The 24,757-nt window shown below is 47.9% G+C and overlaps 1 protein-coding gene across 1 annotated transcript in view; it reads left to right on the forward strand.

Moving 5' to 3' along the window:
- The window catches only part of LOC135368078 (band 7 protein AGAP004871-like), a 537,443-nt gene that overhangs the window by 395,139 nt on the left and 117,547 nt on the right, over nucleotides 1-24,757 (forward strand). Inside the window, exon 4 of the mRNA XM_064601154.1 lies at nucleotides 6,926-6,998. Coding sequence (XP_064457224.1) covers nucleotides 6,926-6,998 — 73 coding nt within the window. The remainder of the gene's footprint in view (nucleotides 1-6,925; nucleotides 6,999-24,757) is intronic.

Below are 24,757 nucleotides of genomic sequence, written 5' to 3' on the forward strand. Positions count from 1 at the left end.
GTCCACTGGGTCGTTCCATTCACCATGGCCCTGAGTTGGCCCGTGTTCCATAGATTGTGCTGCTCGATCTGTGAATCTAGGGACGCGCGTTCCTTGGGACCACGAAAATGGTCGGCGATAAGTACTGCGTCTGAGCGATGCTCGCGTTTGTCTGTTTGTTTGTTTGTTTTTGCTTTTAATGAACGTTTTATGATGGCTTGTTTTTGCTTTTAATAAACGCTTCATGATCGGCGTCCTTGGTCGATGCCCGCGTTTGTTTGCTTTATTAAACATATGGAACACGCGTTGTTAGAATGATCTTGATAAGACGTCCGCGGAATTGTTGCGCCCGTGTTTGGTTGATAGTAGGGCGTTCTTTGGCGTGTGCCTTCCCTGACAACAGTGTGACAATAGGGTTTCAGAGGACAGCCCTCAACCCCATGTACTGTTGTCATCGCCAACAAAAGCCTGTCCATGCAGTTCCTTGCAATAAATGTCATGTGCATTAATTTCGCAGCCCGCTGTGGTCAGTCGCATGCGTCTCCTGGTTTCACATAGAAAGATGATGCGCGCCCAGTCGATTGACAGCGGTACGGTGCCACCAAAGTTTAATGAAAGAAACCACCAAAACAGTAGTTTTCTGTCGTCATTAGCCAGCATTACCCAACATACGCACAGAAACGGCCTGGGCGTCTCGTCAAAGTCCTTCTGTAACAACGTGTGTCGTCATGTTCAGTAAAAGGGGGAAAAGAACCAGAGTCTTCTGTCGGCATTACCTAAACGCACGCACAAAAACGGCACGGGCATGGAATCTTATCAAATTCCTTTAGTAACAACACGTACGTGTCGCATATGGCGCAGTGAAGACATAAAGGGGGTATGAAAGAGAGAGGAAAAAAAACGCAGAGGGAAACAGTCCATAATGACGCATTGTCCCGCGAAACGACAAAAACAAAAAACAAAAGCGGGGCATACCTCTCACCGCCCGCGTCCGGTCCATCGCCTCGCACACGAATCGCATGACATGCTCAATAAAAGGGAAGGCACACGCCAAAGAACGCCCTATTATCAACCAAACACGGGCGCAACGAGTCCGCGGACGTCTTATCAAGATCATTCTAACAACGCGTGTTCCATATGTTTAATAAAGCAAACAAACGCATGCATCGCCCAAGGATGCCGATCATGAAGCGTTTATTAAAAGCAAAAACAAACAAACAAACGCGGGCATCGCTCAGAGACGCCGATCATGAAGCGTTTATTAAAAGCAAAAACAAGCCATCATAAAACGTTCATTAAAAGCAAAAACAAACAAACAGACAAACGCGAGCATCGCTCAGACGCAGTACTTCGCCGACCATTTTCGTGGTCCCAAGGAACGCGCGTCCCTAGGTTCACAGATCGAGCAGCGTTATCTCATCGCGAAAAGCACGTCTCCGTCTCCGTTCGAACCTCTGCCCCCAGATGGCAATGAAAGTCGACTCCGCCCACGCGTCCTCCCATTGGCGCGCTCCGGGTGGGCGGGGCGTGCGAGGGAGAGGGAAAATCCTAGGCCAGATCTCTAGAGAATAGTCGGTTATTCCCGTAGATTTCATTCAGCGCGACCACGAAGCTGTCGACCAGCTTGCGGAAAGCATCAATATGGCGCGGACTAGATGGCTGATAAGCGGATTCCGCTTGGGTTCAGGCTTTTTGGGCGGTGCAACCACGACGTACTCTATACGAGAGACCTGGACAATTGGCGATTCCCTATGGGAGAGACGGGTCACGGGTTAGTTACGTTAGTGACCGCTGCAAGCGCCACATAGCATTATTGGGGAGAGGGAATCATCCTTGCCACCGCCTTTAGTCTGCTAAGCACGCGCTATTATCTCTCTTATACTGCTTCGTCGTTGTCAACACAGCCTACCATACATCGCCGCGGTTTCGACCAGTCACGTGGTAACGAATAGTGTGAGCTAGCGCCAAATCCCATAGCCAAGCGGCGATTGCCAGAACTACTACCCCGGTGCTGGGAGCATTGCGGATGTCCAGGTCTCTAGTATAGTAGTAGGTCATGGGTGCAACGATGACTCTGACGTCAAAATAGGCTCCACGCACCAGGCGGCAAAAGATCAGAGAATGGCCAAACTCTCCCTATAAATGGCTCTGGGTAAACACTGCTCCCAGCACCGTGTGTCGGGGATTTCCGGCGCACGTCAAAAGAACCCCAGGTGGTCCAAATTACCCACAGTCCTACCCTGCGGCACGTGCACCATGTTGCCACACTGCGCAGACAAACCTTACGTGTAACATCACGTTATACACCATTATCATCATTATTATTATTATTATTATTATTATTATTATTATTATTATTACTATATAGGCAGCGCCACCTGCGTGCGGTGATATGAATGTGAAGCGGACAGAAGGAAAAATGACGGCGTTTGCGTGAGATAGACCATTGAAAATACATGCGGCAAGACTTTGCTTAATTTCTAATTTTCTTGCTATACGCGACCATAACGCTTGCAAAAAATTCCCATAAAACTTTGGACAAATGGCTACAAGTCTACGAAATTTCGGGGGAGCCAGACCTAGTCTTCCATTTGTACGATGCGATCGAAATGTGTAACGATTGCTTGACTGACCCTGTAGGTTAGGCCCTGCTTGACTGGCCCTGCAGCCAAAGAGCTCCGGCTATTTCTTTCCTATTATACTTCACTGGCTTTGCACTGGGCTCTCAGCGAGTGAGTTATCTCACCCTGACGGGAGGAATCATGTGTTACGTGACCTTCTGACGCCATCCACTCAAACGTTGCCTGCCTGCGTACTGCTGATGAGGCCCAAGAAGGCCGAAACAGCTGTCCAGTACTGGCATGGCGATGTTTGAGTTACAGACATATGCTATACGTGCAGCCAAAGAGCTCCGGCTATTTCTTTCCTACTGTAGGTTAGAGGCTTCTTTGGAAAATTAGTGGAATCGCACGATGGGTGGTCTCGCTCTCTCTCTTTGCGTACCGTGTCTTTATGCGATGTTGACTTTTAGTACGAAGTAAACCAGATATTATTTTGTTGTAATTTTAACACGTTCCGCCATTTCATCATTAATAGGAGCAACAATAACGTGCCTTACATTTACCTGCAACTTGCTCATTACAATTTTCCGAATCTCCTAAAGATGGACCACTGTAGCCCTTAAAGGGCCACTGAAGTGCAAAAATTCGTCTTTGCCGAATACAAGGTGCCGTTACCTCAACACAAACGCAGAAGGAACGGGATTCGCGATCTATGAGCGAAGGAAATTTACGCGTTTCCTCTATCTCTCCTTCTGACGAAGGTCCCGAATGCGGACAGGAGTCTCAGCACTGTAAGGTATACGGGACACTTGGTAACATGATGGTGTAGACATATCGCAGCAATTTAACGAGGGACACGAGGGTCGTTTGAGGAAACCAATCAGAAGCTTCTCCGCATTGTGAATAAGGAGAGAGAGGGAAAGCTTAAACTCTTTCGCTCGTAAGTCACGAACGACGCGACGGATGAAATCCGTTCATTCTGATTTGGTGTTAAGGTAGCGGCATCTTGCATTCAGCAAAACAGCAATTTCTGCGCTTTAACACCCCTTTAACTGGGTCTTGAACCCCTGTGACTCCGTTCCTCATGTTGGCGTCACAGTGCAGCCGCTCGTGTACATGTACCCAGGTTCACGTGTTTTTCTTTTGTGTGTGTGTGTGTGTGTTTTTTTCAGAAGGTGCTGGGTAGTTTAACCAGGAGACAACCGGCTCCCCATGGAGCCCATTGTTTGAGATAGTTCGCGCAACGTGGGCATACGACCAATGAAAATGCGTCATGATGCATAGCAGTCAGCCACTCAGGAGCCTCTCCGTTTCGCTCGCTTTTCGGCCCGTCCTGGCTACCATGGACTTCTACTGGATTTCGTGCCTGACGCCCGTTATTCCAAAACAACTAAGACACATTTTTGACAAGGTCTTTGATGGGCGAAATGCACATTTATTTGACGCAACGTATGCACCCAAAAGGTTGACAGATATTGACAATGTGTACATAAGGTTGCGTTCGTTGAAGAGCAACCAAACCGACATCGAGCCTGCAAAACACATACACAGTCTACTTCTGGAAGCGAGCAAAGCCCACATGAGAGCAGGGGCGGATTAAATAGGGGGCGGGGGTGGGGCGACCGCCCCCTCCATGAAAGCAAGGCCGCCCTCGTCACTTGAAAAAGTTTTTCACGACCCATGTCGTCTGGACTTGGTACACATTTGGTTAAGCAGAAAAATAGAGGTTCAATTTCTTTTGTGCAACAGTGAAATATGTCATCTTCAGTAGTCATTTTTCTTAATTTTATTTCAAGTAACTTCAATTCCTTGAATTGAGCTTCGAAATCTGGCAAGTCAACCCCACATCTTCTCGACAGCAATGAAAAATCGATGTCAAACTTCGTCAAACTGGCCATGGACATCGCTCGCAATGAAATCGTTTTTGTATGAAGTCCAAATGACATGATGCGTGAAACACACTATAGTGCGACCATTTGGCAATATGCTCGGGAACTTAACGTTCTACCCGTCGATGTAGGAAGGGAGTTGCCTCAGGACAGAAGCCGCCTCTGTCGGCTTCTGTCCTAAGGCAACTCCCTTCCTACATTCTACCGGTTCGCTGGATTTCTACCCATCTATACCCGTCGATGTGCTCGGCGACTCACACAGACTTCTCCGTACGATGCGAGCACAACCCGACCCGTGAGTGCTGTCGAGGCTGCTTCTTCAGTTATGAAAACAGATTGTGCATATGCACGTAAATCGCATCTCTGCTGGCCTATGTTTTTGTGGGTTTCACACACTTCTTGAACCATTGTGAATGCGACGCACCTAACTATCCGCACTAGACCTCATAGACATCATTTCTACATTTTCTCTTGTCTGTTAAGAGTTACGAAATGCAAATAAAAATGTTCGCGCTGAAAGGCGTTCGCAAGCACTCTTGTTGCATAGTATACCCTTTTGCCTGTGGCTGCTGGTACACTCTTAGAAATGAACTTCACCACATAGCACGCTTCTAGCCAACCATCATCCCGAATGACAACGTTCTCGCCCCTGATTTGTTGAAAACGGGAGGAAGAGCCTATTTTGTGCCATTATGCACGGCACAAAATAGGCTCCTCCTCCCGTTTTCAACAAATCAGGGGCGAGAACGTTGTCATTCGGGATGATGGTTGGCTAGGAGCGTGCTATGTGGTGAAGTTCATTTTTAAGAGTGTACCACCTGATATGATTTATCCGTATATACAGGGTGTCCCACCAAAAAAGGGCCAGGGGCTAACGAAAAAATGGAGTACTCTACACAAATGGAACCAACTGTACGTGCTTGGCAGTTGTGTGGTCTATCCAAAAATATTTTTTCATCGTCCCTTGTCAATTAATTAGCAGTAATTAATTTTGTAACTTTTTAATTATCGGTTTTAGCTCTCAGATGTCAATGAGGAAGTTGTAGTACATGTCGAAAAAGTCGCAACTGAAGTGGTTCGAGGTCGCTACGGCTCGTGGTTTCGTTTTTTTCCCGGGTTTAAAAGTTGGTTTCAGATGCCGGGCGGACCGCAGATCGCTGCCCACAATCTGGCAACTGCGCGCGACGATTCCAGCGCCCTCGAGGTTGGTGCTTGGAGACCATCCTTGTGCCACGTCACACAAGAGGAAGATATTTCAGCTGTTTCACGGCACACCTTTCAGAGTGCATTGCAATCGTCGCGCGGGGGGCGCCGAATTATGGGGAGCGCTCTGTGGTGCGCGCGGCTTCTGAAACCAGTTTTTAAACACGGGAAAAAACGAAACCACAAGCCATAGCAACCTCGGACCACTTCAGTTGCGATGGCCCGCATGGCGCGCCGTATGCGGCCCGCAGGTCAGCACTTCGGCACTCCTGTGCTAGACTGTTCGTTGGAAGATGTATCGGGAAACAGTACAACACGGGCAAGTTACTATAACGCACAAACAAATCCTTGAACGTACTTGCTCTTTCAACATAATGCGTTGTGGACAACATCGGCGAGACGCGACGTTGCGACTCTACTTGCAGGTGCCCGCCTTCTGCTGGCTCCAAAAGAGTGAGCTGTCAGCTATTTCGGAACTTTGTCAAGCAATCGCGGAGCGCGCAATGCCCTTCGACCAGTGGACATTCGCCATGATGCCTCACGCAGTAACACACGGTTTAACTATGAGGGAGACTCTGATGAATGATATTTCCGGTCATGCGCACCAACTTACAATGGAATGTCAAAACCAGTGGGTCTCTCGATACTTTAATTGGAAGGACTGCTCTATCTGCTTATCTGTGTAATTACTGCATTCATTATGAAGCAGTTCTCGCTTCGATCGACTACAGCAAACAGGCAAAGCAGTACACGGCATACGTGGTTTCCCTTCTTAAGGAGCTCACAAAGCCTTACGTTTTAGTACACGAGAAAGTTTAGCAATAAAAATATCGTTGCCATTTGTAAGGGAAGGAGATAGCACGGAGTAGTCGCCTGGTAGTCGCCGTTGTAATGCAGTCCTGAGGCTTCCGGACTATGTGCATTGGGATATCAGACCCACACTTGTCGCGAGGAAGAAGTAGTATGGGACGAAAATAGTTAGAGTAGAAATCAATTCGACGACTTTTCCGTAAGCTTGTTGACGAGGTAGCTTCGGGCATTTTTGCTACTGTTTCCATTCTATAACGGAATGTCCGTTGTGAAACAATCCGTACTCGACGTCGAAGCGTAAGCTCCTTAAGAGCTGGCACGCCATTGGATTGTCGTCAATTCCTCAATGCCGTGCCACAGCTGCAGCTTCGATAAATCTATGGTGCCCTGCCAAGAAAAGGCAGGGCCCCAAAACATAAATTGCGATTTCGGACCGCTTGACTTGTTCGGCTTCCACCTTCCACCTGCGATTTTCTTTTTCAGATCGTGCAAGAGTACGAAAGGGCTGTCATCTTCAGGCTCGGACGTCTTGTTGAAGGAGGAGCGAAAGGCCCCGGTAAGCAAAACATAAACATCGCTTTGGATCGCTTCGCTGCTATGATGCACCGATTGATGCTGGGGTTGGACCGATCGATGACCATCATATAAACCGCCAGATCTTTGTACGAAAGGGCGTCTGATGTAGTGCGAGCCAAACATAGTAAGCGACTATTACGGGAACAAGAAATAGTTTTGGGAAAAGTTTGTGTGAATGGTAACGAGTTACAGATACTATATTACTCTGAGCAACTTGTAACTAGTTAAGTGACAGCTAAAGTAACTCAGTTACTTCACAGTTACTTTCCGAATCTTCGAGCACTCGAGTCCACAAGTCCAACAAATTTTATTCCAAATTCTGCGCTTGGTGGACATGTATGTTGTGGATTGTGCACTTGAGCAATAGCTGTTGAACAAGGTTAACCGAAATTTCCGTTGTCGCGGGTAAATGAATTACGGCTCCGATGAAATAAATAAATAAGTACCGTGCTTCGACTGCTTCACTTTTAGCTCCTCATTCTTCGGTTACCGATGCCTTATCGAAAACAGAGTAATCATTCTCACGAAAAGCTGTCGTTTTTGAATATTGATGGGAACTCCATTCCTTTCCAAATACCTCTTCCTTGAGAACTGCGGACAGTTATGCGAGCCAGGAATACTGGTCGGCACCAGATTCTGAAATGAAGTGTAAATAGCTTCTGAAAGTAAAGACAGAAACATCTTAATGAAAGGTAATTAGTCACTGTAAGTGTAGGCACCGAAGTAAGTGACTCGTTGCAGTTAATAGTTACTCTCTGAGGGAGATTAATTACTTGCATAGTAACTTCCGTTCTCAGTAACTCGCCATACTTGTAGCTAAGTTACTTCCCAAGACTGATGAGAACATACCCTTCTCATTTTCTTTCAACCCTTGCACTTAGAGCGCCACTGGGGATCAACTCGAGTGTCTTCACAACCCTGCCGAATTTATATCATTGCAGCCTGCTGAAGTCTCCTACAAAAGTATTTATCTACACGATAAGAAAAAAAGGAGTAGAACGGGGAGTAATTGCAGCTTCTACTCCCCTAGACTGCAATTACTCCCAATTTTAGTCCCCTAACCCGACATTTAGTCCCGACATTTACTCCCCAGGACTGCAAATTGTCACTGAACTTTGCGAATGGTCTCCTGAATGCAACAGTCTACGTAAATATGTGCCCTAGGTCAATTTGATGGCATAATGCTGTATAACTGAGCAAACGTAGCAATTTTCCAGCCACACCGAGTAAGGAACAGTTAGCGCTTCTTTCTTCGTAAATTGTGCTTTATGTATGGCGCAAGATTTTATATCACTCGATATACCGCAGTTGACGGTATGCTTCAAAGTATTTTCATGCATCCACACGAGGTATGTACCTGGGACTCTTACAACAGCGCGTGAAATGCAGTCTCCACTCTGTGACATTCATTTACTCCCGCGCATTTACCCCCGAAAGGGACTATTTTTTGTGGCAATGCATTTAGTCCCCAAAAGGAGTAAAATGACTCCTTTTTTTTTCTTAGAGTGTATGGGACGCGAAAGTATCGTGAGATTTATGTCGAAGGGGGAGAAGTACGGCGTTACGGGGTGTCCAATTCTACCCAGGCGTCTCGGATGACGATTTCCGTCTCATCGCCGTAGTGGTACGATGTACTAGAATAGGGTTGGGGGCTGAGCGCCCTATCTCTCCCTTGCGCAGGGGTGGCATCCAATGTATTGCTCCGTAGACGAAAGCGTGGTGGGCGAACGCAATGCATCCTGGACAGGTCCTGGTCGCACGTCACAGCAAACGTGTGGACCGACCGCCTCTCCGGTTTGCCTGCATCAACCCAAGCTGCTCCTGATCAGTCAGCGAGCAACACAGCCCTGGACCTGCCCTTTACTCTCATGGAGTTGGGTGCTGGCGTATGTGTATCGCTACAGCATACCTCCCCACGGGCAGTCCATATCTCTACAAAGGACTTCCTCAGCATCTTCCTCATGCGGGGCGACTATGTCTCATACGCCTCTTTAATGACCAGCAGGGGTGATTCCTCGAGGAATGGAAAACCGCGAAAGCCCTGCTCAAGCCTGGCCTATCACCTCACCACCTGGATTCCTTCCGCCCGATAGCCCTTACCAGCTGTGTGGGGAAGACTTTGGGACGAATGGTCTTCCACAGGCTCAGCTAGCACCTAGAAAGTACTTGGCTTTTACACAGAAACAATAATGGGGTGTCGCCCTGGCCTGTCGTCACGTGATATCCTCCTTACTCTATTCAGTGACGTGTAACAGGCTCGGGCGGACGGCTTCCTGCCCGCCGCTGTTGTCCTAGACGTCAAGAACGCTCAGGACAGCGTCCAACGGAATGCAATTTTTCGAGCACTCCAAGATACCAATGCAGGAGTTATCTTCCTTCCGTGGCTCTGTGATTTCCTCACAAACCGTTCCCTTTTTGTACTCACTACGAATGGGGATAGTGTTTCATACCACGTCCAACCAGCTGTCCCACAGGGCAGCGTGCTCAGCCCCCTATTATTCAACATCATCATGGACTCCCACCCATCACCGCTGCCAAGCCACAGCACCATTACGCTCTATGCGGACGATATTTCTATTTGTACCTCTGCTCTTCGTCGCAATGCGATCCAACGCCGTCTGCAAGGCCCCTTGGACACAATGTCTCATTACTGTAGCCATGGCTTTTTCACGGAAGTTATTTTACAAGTATCCACTATCCCTTGGTGGTTCGCCCCTCACTTTTTGTCTCAACCTGCCGTTACCTGGCTTTACCGTTGACCGAGGCTTGACATGGTCTCCCCACGTGAAAATAGTTGTTACCACAGCTTCAAGTCTGGTTAACGTCCTCAAGCATGTCGAGAGTACATGTTGGGCCGTTCCTGCTGCGATCTCCTCCGAGTCCATACGACTCTTCGTTTGGGCACGCTACGGTACACAGCCTCCCTATCGTCTGTGGTATCAGCCGTAACCAAGACCGAGAGCTTCTCAACCTTCAAGTCCGCTGTCTCCGTGTCTGTCTAGGGGCCGGACCTAGGGGTCTAGGGGTTGAACAACGGGGACCTACTCCGTCCTCGTAGATCATATTCCAATTCTACGGGGTTCAGCCACGGTGCGCGTATACTTCCGCTGTCTGACTTACTCTTATCATTCCCTTCGTCAGATTGCAGTAAGTTGCCCTGCATCCACCTTTAATACTGCCGTTGCTGTACTTGCGGTACTTGCGTTGCATCTCCCGCTCACGACATCAACTCCTTCCTTTGCGCCAGCTACGTGGGCCTCTGAGCGTCCCCTCATTCACCCTACCATCACGCACCTTCCCAGAAAAGACGAAATCCCTCCAGTTGTAGCCCATCAGCTCGCCTTGGCACATATCAACTCTATCTACCCCTGCTGTCGTCAAATCGTCACCGACGCCTCTGTAATGCCTTACACGTCGGGGGCAGCCTTTCATATCACAGATACGGATCACGAACAAGCCTACACGTTGCCCTACCCCGTGTACTGTACTAAGGTGGAACTGTATGCCATCCTCGCAGCCCTAGAATACATCTACCCAGCATGATCATCCAGACATACAATCAGCTCTGCGCCAATGGTTATGTTCTTTCTTTTCAATGCTTCCCCTGCCTGTCACGTGGACCATCCCGAAACTCCCGCGCAGATGCGGCTGCACGACGTACTGCCGCAGTGGTAACTGCTGACACTGTAAACCTGCGACTTACTGTCCGTGCCTGCCGTCTGCCAATCCGCCGCCGGTCTGCTGCTCGTGCACGGGCATTCAGAGCTGAGGCTGCCTCCTACGACAGTCACACGCAGTCGACTCCTCGGTGGATTTCTTTGTTGCGTGTCGCTGCACTCGTCACGAAGAATCGCTCCTTCACCTCCTCCACCTCAACGTCGCCCGCACACCACTGCTTCTATTCAAAATTGGTCGATCAGGCACCCTCTGCACCAGCTGTGGCGTGGTGCCTGATATCCCCCACGGTGACCCCCCACGGTGACGCCCTAAGTCGTCGTATATCGCAACTTCGCTACGGCACTCTCTCATTGGCTACCCTATACTGGGTCCCGTTCCTCAGTCTACCACCAGATCCGTACGCGAGCCCATTCACCAGCACCATCACCGCCACCTACCCAGTGGACAATAACCTGTTCCGCTTTCTCCAAACTACGGACCTTATCAACGGCCTGTGATCGCGTGTATGATTGTTCTTTCCTTTCTTTCTTCCTCTAATTTTTTTCCCATTTGTTTCTTTTCGTTTTTCTCCCTTTTTTCGGAATTGCGATTCGACACCCTTGACTGGCCTTTCATTTTTTGTTTAATAAACAACAACAACTTTATTTTTAAGACGAATTGAGAGTTTTATCGCCAGGTGCGGTACTCTACCGCATTGCTGGTGGTGATGTTGGGAATGAAACAATGAGCCCTTTCACAATAAGGTTCGAAGTCCTATAGTGTCCAAAAATGTCAAAAGAGCTTTAAGGGCACACCGTTGGTGGGCTGGACTTCGCCAGGCGCCAAGCAATTTTGAGAGAGAGAGAGAGAGAGAGAGAGGGGGGGGGAGTCCAGAGAGTGGTTAAGAGACCCCGAGAGTGCGGTTGGGGAAGGTTGGTAGTGTGGTCAATGAAGAAGAATGTGCTCTAGATCGTCTAGAGCGCCGCAGTGACAGCATCTGGGAAAGTCAACTTGTCTCAAGCGGTACCCCACTTAGTTGTAAAAGCCACATCGAGTCGCATTCGATGAATTGATGCAGCATCTTGACGAGAGGTGATTTGTGGCATGCGTAAAGCGAGCGTTCAATGAACTCTGCTCAGCGTAGTTGGGAGGAGAATGTCAGTTGTCCATTGGCGTGAAGACAGGGGTGTCATGAGGCGTCGAAGAATGAAACGACGGTCTCCTCTCAGCAGCGCAATACTCGTCCATCTCCGAGACGAGAGAGCTGCTTCTGTTGCACTGTCGGCCTGTTCATCGCCCACGGCACTACCATGGGCTGGAACCCACTGGAGAACCAGCCTATGCCCTGCTTCGTACACAAGGTGGTAAGCCTTTAAGAGTTTTTTTTTAAATAAACCTCAACTACCTCCCCCCCACCCCGAATTGCAACGCATTCGGTTGTTGAATTCTTATTCTCTTGCCCTTCCCGCGGCATCGACAGAATAGTATAAATAGACAAAGCAAATAATACTGATCCCAACGTTGGACGTCCGCACCCGGCTGAGGACCTCAACAACTTTGTAGCGAGGCCAGCTTATGTCCCTGACACAGGGTATCGACAGAACTCCATATAGTGTAGGCTCCTCATTCCTGAAATGAGCTCGCACAGCCGTTCTTCTTTTAGCTTTCCTCTCAGCGCACGCTGTCTGGAGTACGGCACAAGCTGTTCAAACAAGTACCGGAAACGGTAGTTATACTTATAGTTATATATTTGCTATTATACTTCCAAGCAATAAGTTGTAAAAAAGTACGGATACAAGATAACACAGAAGTGCATCCGCTAACGGCAAATTGGCTGCAATGGCGTATCGTCCGGTGTCTAGGTGCGTACCGCGACCACCTTCGCGCGCACATTTTCTCTTTCTTTTATTCCGTGTCAGCGCCGCGAAGCAACTGCGGCTATAAGCGGCGTACAGACGTTGACAGATGGAGAGTAGGAAGAAGTGGTGAACAAGGGGTTCGCGGGAGATTATTTAACTAAAGATCGCTTATGGGTCGCTTATGCAAATAAAGATTAAGATTATACAGTTATTTTGAATGCTACTCACTGTCAGCAAATATTGGCTTACGATATGCCGCAAGCAAATGAATGAATGCACCTTCGTAATATGCAGGGTGACAACAAGAGAAATAGACGTTTTCTGAAAAGCAAAATATACACACGCGGTACTTTCGTATGTCTTTAAATTTGTATGTTCACTGCGGGTCATCTGCGGTTCTGGCCCCTGGATGTAACCAGAGCCGTCCCGAGGCGAGCCTCCGCTTGGGGCGCGATTACGTGAAGTCCCCTATCTTCTAGTAGGCGCTCAGTAAACAAACAAGAAGCTCATGTGCCGTTCCGAACTCAAATTTCTCTTGGTTCTCGTTTTATTGTCCAACCTATAGCTCCCGGAACCTGCCCTACGGCGCCGCCTCTGGTGAAGGCGGCCGGGGCGGCTGCCCCTTTCGCCCCCTCCCCCATCGGAACGCCTCTGGTTTTAACCATAGTTTGGCGGGCACTATAGTCATTTCCCTACTTAATGTGGGGCGGCCCTAAAAAGATTTTCGGAAGTTCATGTCGACCACACTGATAGTACAGACATTTATTAGAATAATACCGGCGACGTTAAGCTAGTTTGCATACATGACCTTACTGACACATAAATCCCACCATATATTACCCAATCAGATACCCCCCGGGTCACGTCATCTCTCATCGCAGGAGTTTCTAAGCTTAATGTTGGTATGTTTCACAAAGGACATTCAGGTTCGAGGTCGTGGCATACAGGATGTATCAGTAACCATGTCAAAACTTTTAAATAGAAAAGTATGCACCGTATGCATATGGGGCCAAGGTATTTAGTTCTGCTAGGTTTTTGCTACACGTTATGGTACACTCTAAGAAATGTCTCTGTTATTTTACGGAAAAAGTACAGGAAAACATAACCCAGACGCCGTCCGTAAAATAACAGAAAGGCAGTATAAGTCCTTCCAGCATTAGTCTGTAAAAATAACGGAAACTGCGTTATATTACACGTTTGTTTTAAATTGGTTTACACTCCTACTATTTTAAAAAGCAGACATTTCGTGTAATATTACACGGACTATGCAAATTGCTTTACAATCGTTATTGCAATTACTCATGATGTTACCACCACTATTGTTTTTCCTATTTTCTGTTAATAGCTCAATGCAACTAGAATCATGTACATCAGCTCCCAACCACCAAATAAATTGCACTTAATTTTCTGGCATTATGGTATTTGCCGTTCGCATGAGGAGGAACCCATGGAGAGAACAGGCGGATGAGGTCAGGCAACACTCAAGCACATATCCATACAATAGCTTTTATTATGATTCTGTGCATACATTGAAAATACAGACAAAGAAAATACCGAACAGCTAGCTGTGTACCACAGTACGTATATGGATATATTATGCCCTAGAAAAACAATGAAAAAGAAGAAAACGCAGGCACCAAGTGCATACAGAATGAGTGTGCACCACAGACTGACACGACGCTGTTCTTTTGTTCACATTTCGTGTAGGGCCACGCTGTCATCCGCGAGAGGAACGTGAGCTTCCTTGTGTGTCCACACTTTTGAGATCTATGTTTACGGTCAGCCAACTGCAGAAAAAATGAAGGACAATAAAGTACTGTCAACTTTGTATGATGCTTCATGACCCCACCGGCCCCAAGGTTCATGTACGACGCGTGGTGAGCAACTCACAAGAGTCCGTAACCCTCTACGCAAAAAAAAAAAAAAAAGAAAGGAAGAACCATACTAGCGTTACCTCACACGCGAATCACAGTTTGCAATGAGGCGCTTCTTATCTTCCTTGTTTATTCCTGCAGGGTTAAGCCCACTAAAAAGATATTATGCAAAGCAAGTGCCTCACCGCCACTTAGCGTTCGCATCACATATCACAGCGTTCACAACACGGACATACCGTGACAAATCTAAGTTGGCGTCAGACATAAGTTTGCACAGTTTAGCTAGAAGAGCTAACACTCGTGATGGAGAGTGCAGATTCTAAAACCTCGTGAATATTATTTACAAAAGGACATCAAATTGAGAACTCAAGCACAGTGGCATTCCCAACGGCACGCAACACATGTTCCGTGCCCAAAGACCAAAGGGAGATGCACGTTTCACTAAAGTACTCAGTCATTGTCTGATTTACTCACTTATTTGTCGTTCCAACGCAATTGAGTTCGAAGGAGCAGTGCCACCGTGCCAAACTTCACTTTCTAAGTTGTAGGCGTTGTAGGTTCTAGCGTCGTCTGCGAAACATCGCCACCCGCCAAGTAGCAGCCACCTGTGCGTCGCGAATACAACGCCACATGCAATATTGTTTTCGGTTTCGGTTTCATTTCATGCTGTTTCGACAATTAACAACAGACGCGTCTTACCTGGAAGTTCGTTCAACGGTACAATAAGCGGGCCGGTCAGCCCACTGGTCGTTTCACACGATAGACGCCATCTTGGAACACGAAAACAGCTTTTACGCGGTAAAGGGCAATTACAGACACGAGCCGCAAAATTTTGCAGACTTTTGTCTGCAAAGTCGTCCGTAAAATAAGGCCACTTTTTACAGTGTAGTCAGCACGCATGTTACGCATTAATCCAGGTAATTTTGTTAATTGCACTCGAAAATTTGACTAGTGATGCTAGCATTTTTCTTTTTTCGTTGAATTCCATAGCCCATGGCGACAATACACAGTCCCAACAAAAATCTGGAAGTTTTCCATCAGGTTTCTACAAAAATTTGGCAGCCGAAAATCCGTCGATCGCCAAGGCGCGCTCGCTGATATTTGCCGGTGCGGAGCAGTTCGCTTCGCCCAAGAGCCCTCCCGAGTGTGCAAGAAGAAAATAAGCCACGCCGCAGTCAGGTACATTTCTCTTCCTATCCATGTGCCTATCATCAGGTAGGAGTCTCTCATTTGACGTATTACGCGATAACACTTTCAATGATAATACAGCACCACGTCACTCTCTCCTCTTCGTGTCCGAATTTCAGCAAGCGCGCCTTGGCGAGTCACGGATTTTCGGCTGCCATATTTTTGTAGAAACCTGATCAAAAATTTCCAGATTTTTGTTGGGATTGTGTAATGCAGCCGTAGGCTATCGATTTCGTGAAGAAAAACGCTACCTTCTCTTAGCTAATTTTCGAGTTCAGCTCGCAAAACTTGCCCAATTCAAGCGTGACATGCGTGCTAACCAGCACACCGTGTGGCACAAACTTCGCAGGACTACATACCTTCACCCCATGTGCATACGCTGCATACTTTTTCATTAAAATTGCTGACATGGTTACTGAAACACCTTGTATGTGTGCCCTGTCGAAGGGAGCACTAGACCTTGACTATGGTAACGTAATACTAATGCGGGATACTTACAGCGTATATGAAGCGTCACTCAACTGTACTCGTCATATTAGACCAGATCAGATCAGGGAGGGTTGACAATCTAATGTGATCTAACGAATTGAATTGCAGCCGTGCATTTCAAAGAAACACGTCCCACAGTGAATTTTCCCTTGCACCGCGAGTCGTTCGTGGGAAACGAAGTGCACTGCATCCGTCCACATTTAGCTCACACTATCGGAAAGAGAGTCTAGTTTAGCTCAAGCTACATTGTACAAAGCGAAGCAAGCGATTTTCTTCGTGTCCCTGAAGGTCTTTAGTTTTCTGTGTAGCGCTTGCAAGTTAAAGGTACCGGCTACCGGACGACGGTGGGGAAGAATGCTATGTGGCCGGACAAGAATCGAAAACGTTCTTATTCTCTATACTTCGATACTTCATTCTCGATTTCATTTCTTATTTTGTTCACAATGGATCGAGCACGCAGCTTTCCTCTTCCATAGCAGCGAACACAGTGTAGTGGGAGACATTCGACGAGTAAGTCGATTGAATTGAATTTTGTAGAGCCCCGGCGAAATTGAAACTCTTTCTTGGTCCACTGGCAAGGACCACCCATTGTTACAAATCCTCTCTCTAGCTTTCAATACATTAGACCTGAGACAGCCGATGTCGAGGCTGTTGTGTTCTCGCAAGACGATTCAGTTGCACTTGATCTGGACGATGTCTCTTGTTTCACAAGCTAAGGAAAAAAGAATTTGGGGCGAGCTCAGTCGTGTCCAAACCGTAGTGCTTTACATAAAAACGTCACGATATCTGATTCCTTTGCGGGATTTTAGTGAAAGAAATACGAGTCTTTCTTCATTTACTCAAGAGGGTAAGGGCTCGCGGGATCGTAGTGAAAGAAACAGAATAATAGAGGATAAGGGCTCGCTGTGTGCGCCGGCAGTCGAACTTGCCTTCGCCGCTAATCTTTTTTTGGCGCTCCCGTAACCCTCTCGATCGCTCGGTGCTGGACTTCGGGGGATTTTTGGGCTTCCTTCGAGACGCCCTTTCTTCTAATTGCTGTTTCCTTCAATTCTGATCATATTTTGTTTCATACAAGACGACATCCTTGCAACATGTCGATATTTCAACTTTGCAAATTTATAAAATTTTGGTTATTGTCGTTCAAGCCGATATCCCTTAAGGTCCAGTTAGAACCTCTCAAGCGCTTTCCAACTTGCTTTCCAAACACACCTCGATCGGCGTCCTAGCTTCTCGCGTTCCAGAGGTAGACTTCACACAAGGTACGCGAACCCTTATATTTCCGTCTCTCTCGCACGTGTTGGCTACTCCCATAAACAGACCCCCCCCCCCCCCCCCCAAGGGACACAAATAGAAAAGGGACACCCGCCGCTTTCGCGATAAAAATCCGACAAAGGCCAAATCACCGGTTTCCAGCGCAAGCGTGACACCCCCGCACCTGTAGTCAGAGGTCGGCATTTCGGCTCGAAAGAACTCACGATCACGATCATCTGATAAAGGCGAGCGTGAAGCTGAAGCCGATCCGCGCTCACGCTCGCTGGTATGGCGCGTGATCGCTGTGCACCATGAGCGCGATACTGGAGCGCACTCATCCTCGCGCCACTATTTATCGCAATCAGAACGTCGAACAAATGAGTTGATCGCGCATGCAGCGATCAGCATGTGGGTGAATGCATGAGTGCGATCACGATATCAGGCAAAGGCCGTTCATGTGATATCTAGGCATTATCGCACTCACGCGATCACCATGTAGTTGCGCTGTTGGCACATGCCACCTTGCACGCAGCAAAGGCAGGGAGGGCGTGAATTTCCTCTTGTGATTTTGCTTTCGGGCCAAAAATAGGCAAATCAGAGATCGCAATGGCAATAAAAAGCTGTTCGAGCCCGGGTGTGGGTCCTTTGGGCACTGGTTGTGCAGACAACAGGTGTTGCGCCATTCCTGCAGCGGAGAATCATGTCTGATCGCGTTGACGAGCTCCACACCATGGGTGACTTCGCTGTCCCCGATTGGCTGCGGGACCACTTCAAATATATCGGCAGCTCTAGTGACGGCGATAAAACATTTATGATGTGTCTTCACTGTAACACGGGAAAGATTGGAAAGAGAAGAGCAGTGGGAAATTTCGAGCACGGTCAGAGGCACGCTGTGGATCTTTCCACAGCCCTCGGCATCCACTGTGTCCTTGATACGGCGTTCCTGGTGCCTGAAGTTCGGCAGACGTCTGAACTTGACGAGTATCCTGCGGAGGACTATGACGAGCAAGATGTCGTACCTTTTGGAAACACGACACCAGTCGATATCATGCATAAGTTGGGTCGTCTAGCGGAGGTCTGCTTTGGCATACCGGCCACTGCCGGTGGCGTCGAACGCCTTTTTTCGGTGGCCGGTGCAATACAATGGGCGCGACAACCCTCACTTCTCCCGACTACAGTGGAAAAAGTCATCCTCGTGGCGGAAAGCGTGAAGGGGTCAAAAGGGCAAGAAGCCGGAGAAATTCCACGACGCAGCCGTTAAAAGCTCACTACCCTACACGTGTTTCTCAATGTTAATGTGAGGGTGTTTCTTCCTTTGTGTATTTCCGCGCGCTGAATAAATAATTGGTATTAGAAGCACAATGTAGGCTACCGATTATGACAGATTTCCTAACTGTCGTGGCCATTGGCCCTCTCGTCACCAGTATGTCTGCATGCCGAAGCAAAGTGCGACAAGCAGAAAACGACACACACCACCACATGCCGACATTGCAAAATTCTAGCATCGTGACAACATGCATTTGGTCACCCGGCAACAGGTTCACAACAACACAGTGATCGGCGAAGACGAGATACGAAAAATTAGACGTCGGAGCATGATAGCACAGTTGAGAAAGCATCTAAAGACGAGCGTTATGCAGATATCGCCTCTTATATTTGAACTTTATGGGTAGGGACATGTTGAGGGTAGACAGCAGTGAAGCGGAGCATCAACCGTAATATAAAACTAATCAGAATGAGACTGAACACACGGCGTTCCGAACGCGCCCAGCAAGTGCGCGCTCCCCTATACTTTGCAGAACAACATGATCGCGGTGATGAGTGCGATCACGCAATAATCGCGCTCAGGGCAAACAGCCTGATCGCAATCACATTGTAATTCCCATGAGTGCCTGCAGAGGCGCGGCATCGTTATCGCAATACAGGAATCACAATATACAGATTACTGCCGCGTGAACCCGATCGCGACCAGAGGTTTTCCTGATGTTATTTCAACGCGCCGTGATCATCGCAAGGGCACTTCAATGACGATTGCAATCACAGCCACACTCATCCCTTTGGTGATCGTGATGGCGGTTTTTGTGGGTTATCGCGTGATCATGCGTGATTTCGCCGAGGTCTGCCTGTAGCCCTCCAACTCGCTCTCGGCTTTCTGCACTCCACGTATCAGAACCATCTCCAGGTATACACGGACGGGTCGGTCACGGCAGACAGCTCGGGCGCCGCATTTTATATTCCTGATAGTGACTTTGTGCAAGCCTTTGCCCTCCCTTACTCAATGTCCTCTATGGAAGCAGAACTCCTCGGCATCCTGTGGGCTCTACAGCACTTGCTCGGTGTGCCGGCTGCGCAGTGGGTTTTTCTGACTGACAGCAAGGCTTCACTGGATCTGCTGCTCTCTTTTCGCCCCAGCACAATACGCACTCTCCACGCGCTCATAGTGCAAGCTCTCACACAACTCGCGGCTACTGGCCATTCTGTGGCGCTTCAGTGGATCCCGGGACACGTAGGCCTTCTTAGTAACACCACCGCAGACAGAATGGCAAGACACGCAACATCTATCAGAGCTCTCCTTGCTACCCCTCTACCCCTAACGACCTCTCCCTGTTCCCTGCACATTAGCCAGTGGCGCTGTGTCCGTACCCGCCAGTTCCGAGCGGACTCCACATCATGTCATCATTTCGCACGTCTCATTCACCCCCTGCAGGACTTTACTATTGCCTGCCGTTGCAATAGAGCTGAAGAGTCACTCATCCATCGTCTTCGAATGAATGTTGCACGCACACCCTCACTCCTGTTTAAGATGCGCCAGACAAATTTCCCCAATTGCACAACTTGTTATGTGGAAGCCGACATTGAGCATTACCTAATATCCTGCAACCGGTATCTCTCTCAAAGACTCATCCTCCAACGCCACTTGCGACAACTTGGCTACCCTAACGTCTCTTTGGCCACCCTGCTCGGCCCGATCCTGCACAACCAGGGGGCGGTTACGACTACCCTCTTGAGTTTCCTTCGTGCCACCGGCCTGTCGACCAGCCTCTATTGTGTGTGTGTGTGTGTGTTTTCTTTCCTTTTACTTTCTTTTCTTTCTTTTTTCTTGAAGGAATAGCAAAAGGGCCTACGCCTGACTAACCTTTCTCCCTTTCTTTTTTTCAATAAACGTACCCCCTCCCCCCAAATCACAGGTTAACATAGCGCACAATGAATCACACGTACTCGCCCAAGCAGCACAATGTACTGAAAGTCGAGTGCAATAGGGGTGGACGGTATGTGTCTTATCAATGTTCTTTAGTTTCATCAGTCTGTTCAAGGCCTTCCACCTACCCGTCCACCCCTATTGCACTCGACTTTCAGTACATTTTGCTGCTTGGGCGGGTACTTGGGTGGGCATGTGTAAGCTATCTGGATTGAGCCGGTTGGTTACTATCGGTTTATTACTCCCCGATTGATAGCGTCGTGAAATTCGGCCTTCTTGCGTTGCATCGTAAGTTTTGACTTGGCTACCCAAAGCTGCAGACACTTTCACGCCAAAACGGGTTGAGTTCGGTGTCTATAATCATTACATTCCAAAGTGTTTAGGAATGAGGAAGTGCGCTCTGGTGTTCTTCTTTGGCTAGTGTGGATGTTCAGATTATCCCTCCTGCGTTAACTGTTTCTTGAATTTTCTACAGCAAATTGGCTTCTCGTTTTCACACTGTGTTATATACAGGATAAGCAATTTACCGTGACAGTTATAACTAGGGCCTGGAAAATTAGGCACTAAAACCTATGGAAATAGGCAATCATTTAGGCCCTTAAAGATAGCAAAATAGGCAATAACATGCAAAAATAGGCACGTTAATCTGGTGCGCTCTTTGGCTTTGTTTGTGTTTCAGAATGCTCCAACTCGCTCGTTTAAAGGCTACAGTACCATACAAGACGTCTGGTACACGAATGCTGAGGCAGCCTGGGACCACGCTATATCGAATAATCCTTTGTTCTCCGCCCTGGAAAACCTTGAAAGGTTCAGAGAAGTCACATCCTTTGATCAAGTGTACATGAACCCCTTCTAGCAAACCATGGTGCTGGAGGAAATAAAACGCAAAAAAGGAACAAAAGGCGCAAACACGCAGAAACAAAGAGTGAAATACAGCACTCAGCACGAGACTGAAAGGCGCACTCGCACTTACACCTCTAAAAAAACGCTGTTATGGCGCCTAACATTGTTAAAAAAGATTACAATTCAATACAATCGATAAAAAGGCAGGCAACCCAGTAAATGTCGCATTTGGGCGTTTATAAGCATTTCTAGGCAAATGCCTAAAAATCCGTGCCCTAGTTACAACGTATATAGTTCGGAAAGCTGGGAACAGGGAATCGCCAAACGCGCAGACGTGTTCAACTGAAACTACTGCTTCTCTGTTGAGATGACGATGATTGGGATGTTCTATCCAGGCAGTCCACACTCTTTCGGATTGCTTGCGCTAATTTGATGAAAGTATAATGATGGGGCTTCACTCCGACGACAGAAATCGTACAGTATCCAGGGGAAGGTTAGTAGTGCTTTTTGAGCACAGCGCTGTCCTGGCTGCTTTATTGGCACCATTGCACTACGGACAAGTGCGCGGACAAGGCCGGTTTCACAGGAGTCATCCGTTTGCTTCAAAAATAGAGCCTAAAGGAAATCGAGCTCCGTAGGTTCCAATGGGTCCGTTGTGACTCCGTTAAAAACACGGTCGAGAAAAACGTTCGTGTAAAACTGACCCAACTGAGAAAGACGTGTTCCAGTTTTTAAGCACATCACCTCGGAACATCATCACGTTGCAAGCCGTAACGCGTCCTACTCGTTAATTATAGGTTGTCAACGAAAAAGATAACGTGTAATAAAAAGGTAAGCTCACGCAATTAGGGACGGTCTTTTCGCCCGAAAAGTGCGTCGAGCTCCCGCTGACACAGAAGGCTATGGCAAATTTCCATTTATGGGTCGGTGCCGATAAGCTTGATCCTGTACGTTTCTATCGCTTCCTTGGCCTGGTCATGGACTCGGATATTCGCTGGACTCGCCACATTAAACGCCTTCAAGCCAAAGTGCAGAGATGACTCCCTGCTATTCACCATCTTTCTGGCTCAAAATGAGTTGTGTTCTGCGCTCCTTTCTTGCAGTTCACGCAGCTTTGGTGTGGGCGTGTGTGTTTAAATCGTATACACATGTATACACATGTCTTGTAACATGCTTCACTGGACCTTTAGTGTTTCAACACTGACGAGCAGTTCAAACTAATCGCAGTCCGCACATTCAATATGTACAGGTGAGCCAGGTGTGTCGTTGTCGCCGATGGCTCCAGGAGCACTAAAAAAAATAAAACAAAAATACTTTATTGATCAAGAATAACTCTGAACCAAAATTACTGTACTATTTATGAATAGGCAATCATGCTGATTTGCTATTTGAGCACCAAAGCACACGTGTCACAAACGTTCGTAGATCACCGTGAATGAATATAGCTGGGACGTGAGGGACAACTAGTATAATCAGCACATATAATTTAATTAGCGGCATATCCGAAACACACAAATTACGGCAACGCACCGCACTATGAAACACCGCTAACGTCACTTGTAAATGTTGTAATGCACTTCACACGGTAAACCTGCATTACTTCCTTCAGTAAGAAAAAGGAACAAAACTTGTCTTACCGTTCCCCTGTAGGACATCGGAAGAAGGAGTGCCGACTTCCTCACGAACAATTTCTACGTCCTTTGGAGGTGCACGGATTCCCTGTCACGTCCATCTTTCCGGCATTGTGTTTGCGGGAGTTCGCCACACTCTAAATCGGAAGCATTCAAAACCATCGAAGCTACCCGCTAGCGTTTGCGAGTCTGCGAGCACAACGGTCGGGGTCTGAGAGGGCACGCGTGATTGGACATGACTTCGATTTCCAAAGTTTCTCCTCCGTTCGGCTCCTCGCTCCTCAATCAAATGACTCACGCCCAATCAGCGCAAAGTAAAACTGACATCAAATCTCGAAGACCAATGAGCATCCACATATTTCACGCAGCCAATTAGGTATTTTCCGCGAGACTGCGCCAGTGGCGACATTGTCTTCGAAGCGCCGCGTTTCACTGAGCTGCCGACAGCTGACCAGACGTCGAAGAATGGAACAACGGAACGACGGTCTCCTGTCAGCAGCAGCAAAATTCTCGTCCATCTCCGAGTTGAGGGCGCTGCCTCCGCGGCGCTGTGAGCCTGTTCATTCCCCACGACACCGCAATGGACTGGAACCCCCTGGGGAACCAGCCTGTGCCCTGCTTCGTGCACAAGCTGGTAAGCCATTAACACATGATTTATTAGCGGTGAGGATGAGCCTCGTATGCTTTTTTTTTCAATAGCTTGCAGAGCAGATTTTGAGTCAGTGAACACTGTCCATTCTCGCACGGTAAAATCAACGATGTGCTGCAGAAAGAACAAAATGACATAGAGTTCTGCGGCTGTTGATGATGTTGGAGGCGGAAGGCGCCGTCTTTGCACTACGCCTTCGGATGGTATCAGGAATGACGGGGAGAGTTCCCATTTCTGGAAGCGCCATCCGTGCATGCTGCTGCAGAAGAGCAACATATATCTTCTACCAGAGTATAAAAATTGGCTCAAAGCACTTGAAGGGGAACTTGGTCTCTTCGTTGCCGAAGATTATGTAGAACGTGAAGAAAAAACAATGTACAAGTTTCCGGCGATGCAGAATCAAAAATAACAAAGACGGTTAAGAGCATCAACTGTTTACTATATACATAAAAAACTCGGCTGAAACCTGAAGGCAAACTTGAAGAAGTGTAGCCTACTGCACCAAAGTCTTGTTTTTTATGTATATAGTAAACAGTTGATGCTCTTAACCGTCTTTGTTATTTTTGATTTTTGATTTTGCCGAAGATTAGGAAGGCTTGCGAAGGTGAGAAGACTTGCAAAGAGGGTGGGTGGTTCCGGTAGAGACCAAGGGGGCTCTTGCGGTGTTACCTTCTCAATTACGAAGTCAGTGAAGCTCCGGCGTGTGCTAGGCGCCACTCGATCAAAGCCGCTTTCAGGGCGGTACCGAAATCTCTTGAGGAGCGGGTGACGGCGATTGTGCGCACGCAAACGGAGGAAGTGTCGAGCTATTTCACGTTCACGTAGAACCTCAATCGGGGGTTCTCTAGCTTCATCCAGAACCTGCCGTGTTTCAGCCAGTTTCGTGTTTCTTGGAACTCCAAGGCATCGACGAAGGCTTCCAGCAATCTGCCTCCGAAGGCCAACAACAACTTTATTTTAAGATGAAGAATGCGGAGTTTCATCCCCAGAGACGATATTCTACCCCATTGGCGGTGTGCTGGTGTAGAGTATTCAGTGATGTTTTAGAAATTCTGTGCAGTACCGGAAGGCCGACGGTTTGAACACACACGCCCGCACC

This window comes from Ornithodoros turicata, chromosome 9 (genome assembly GCF_037126465.1).
Source record: "Ornithodoros turicata isolate Travis chromosome 9, ASM3712646v1, whole genome shotgun sequence".
Taxonomy (NCBI): Eukaryota; Metazoa; Arthropoda; class Arachnida; order Ixodida; family Argasidae; genus Ornithodoros; species Ornithodoros turicata.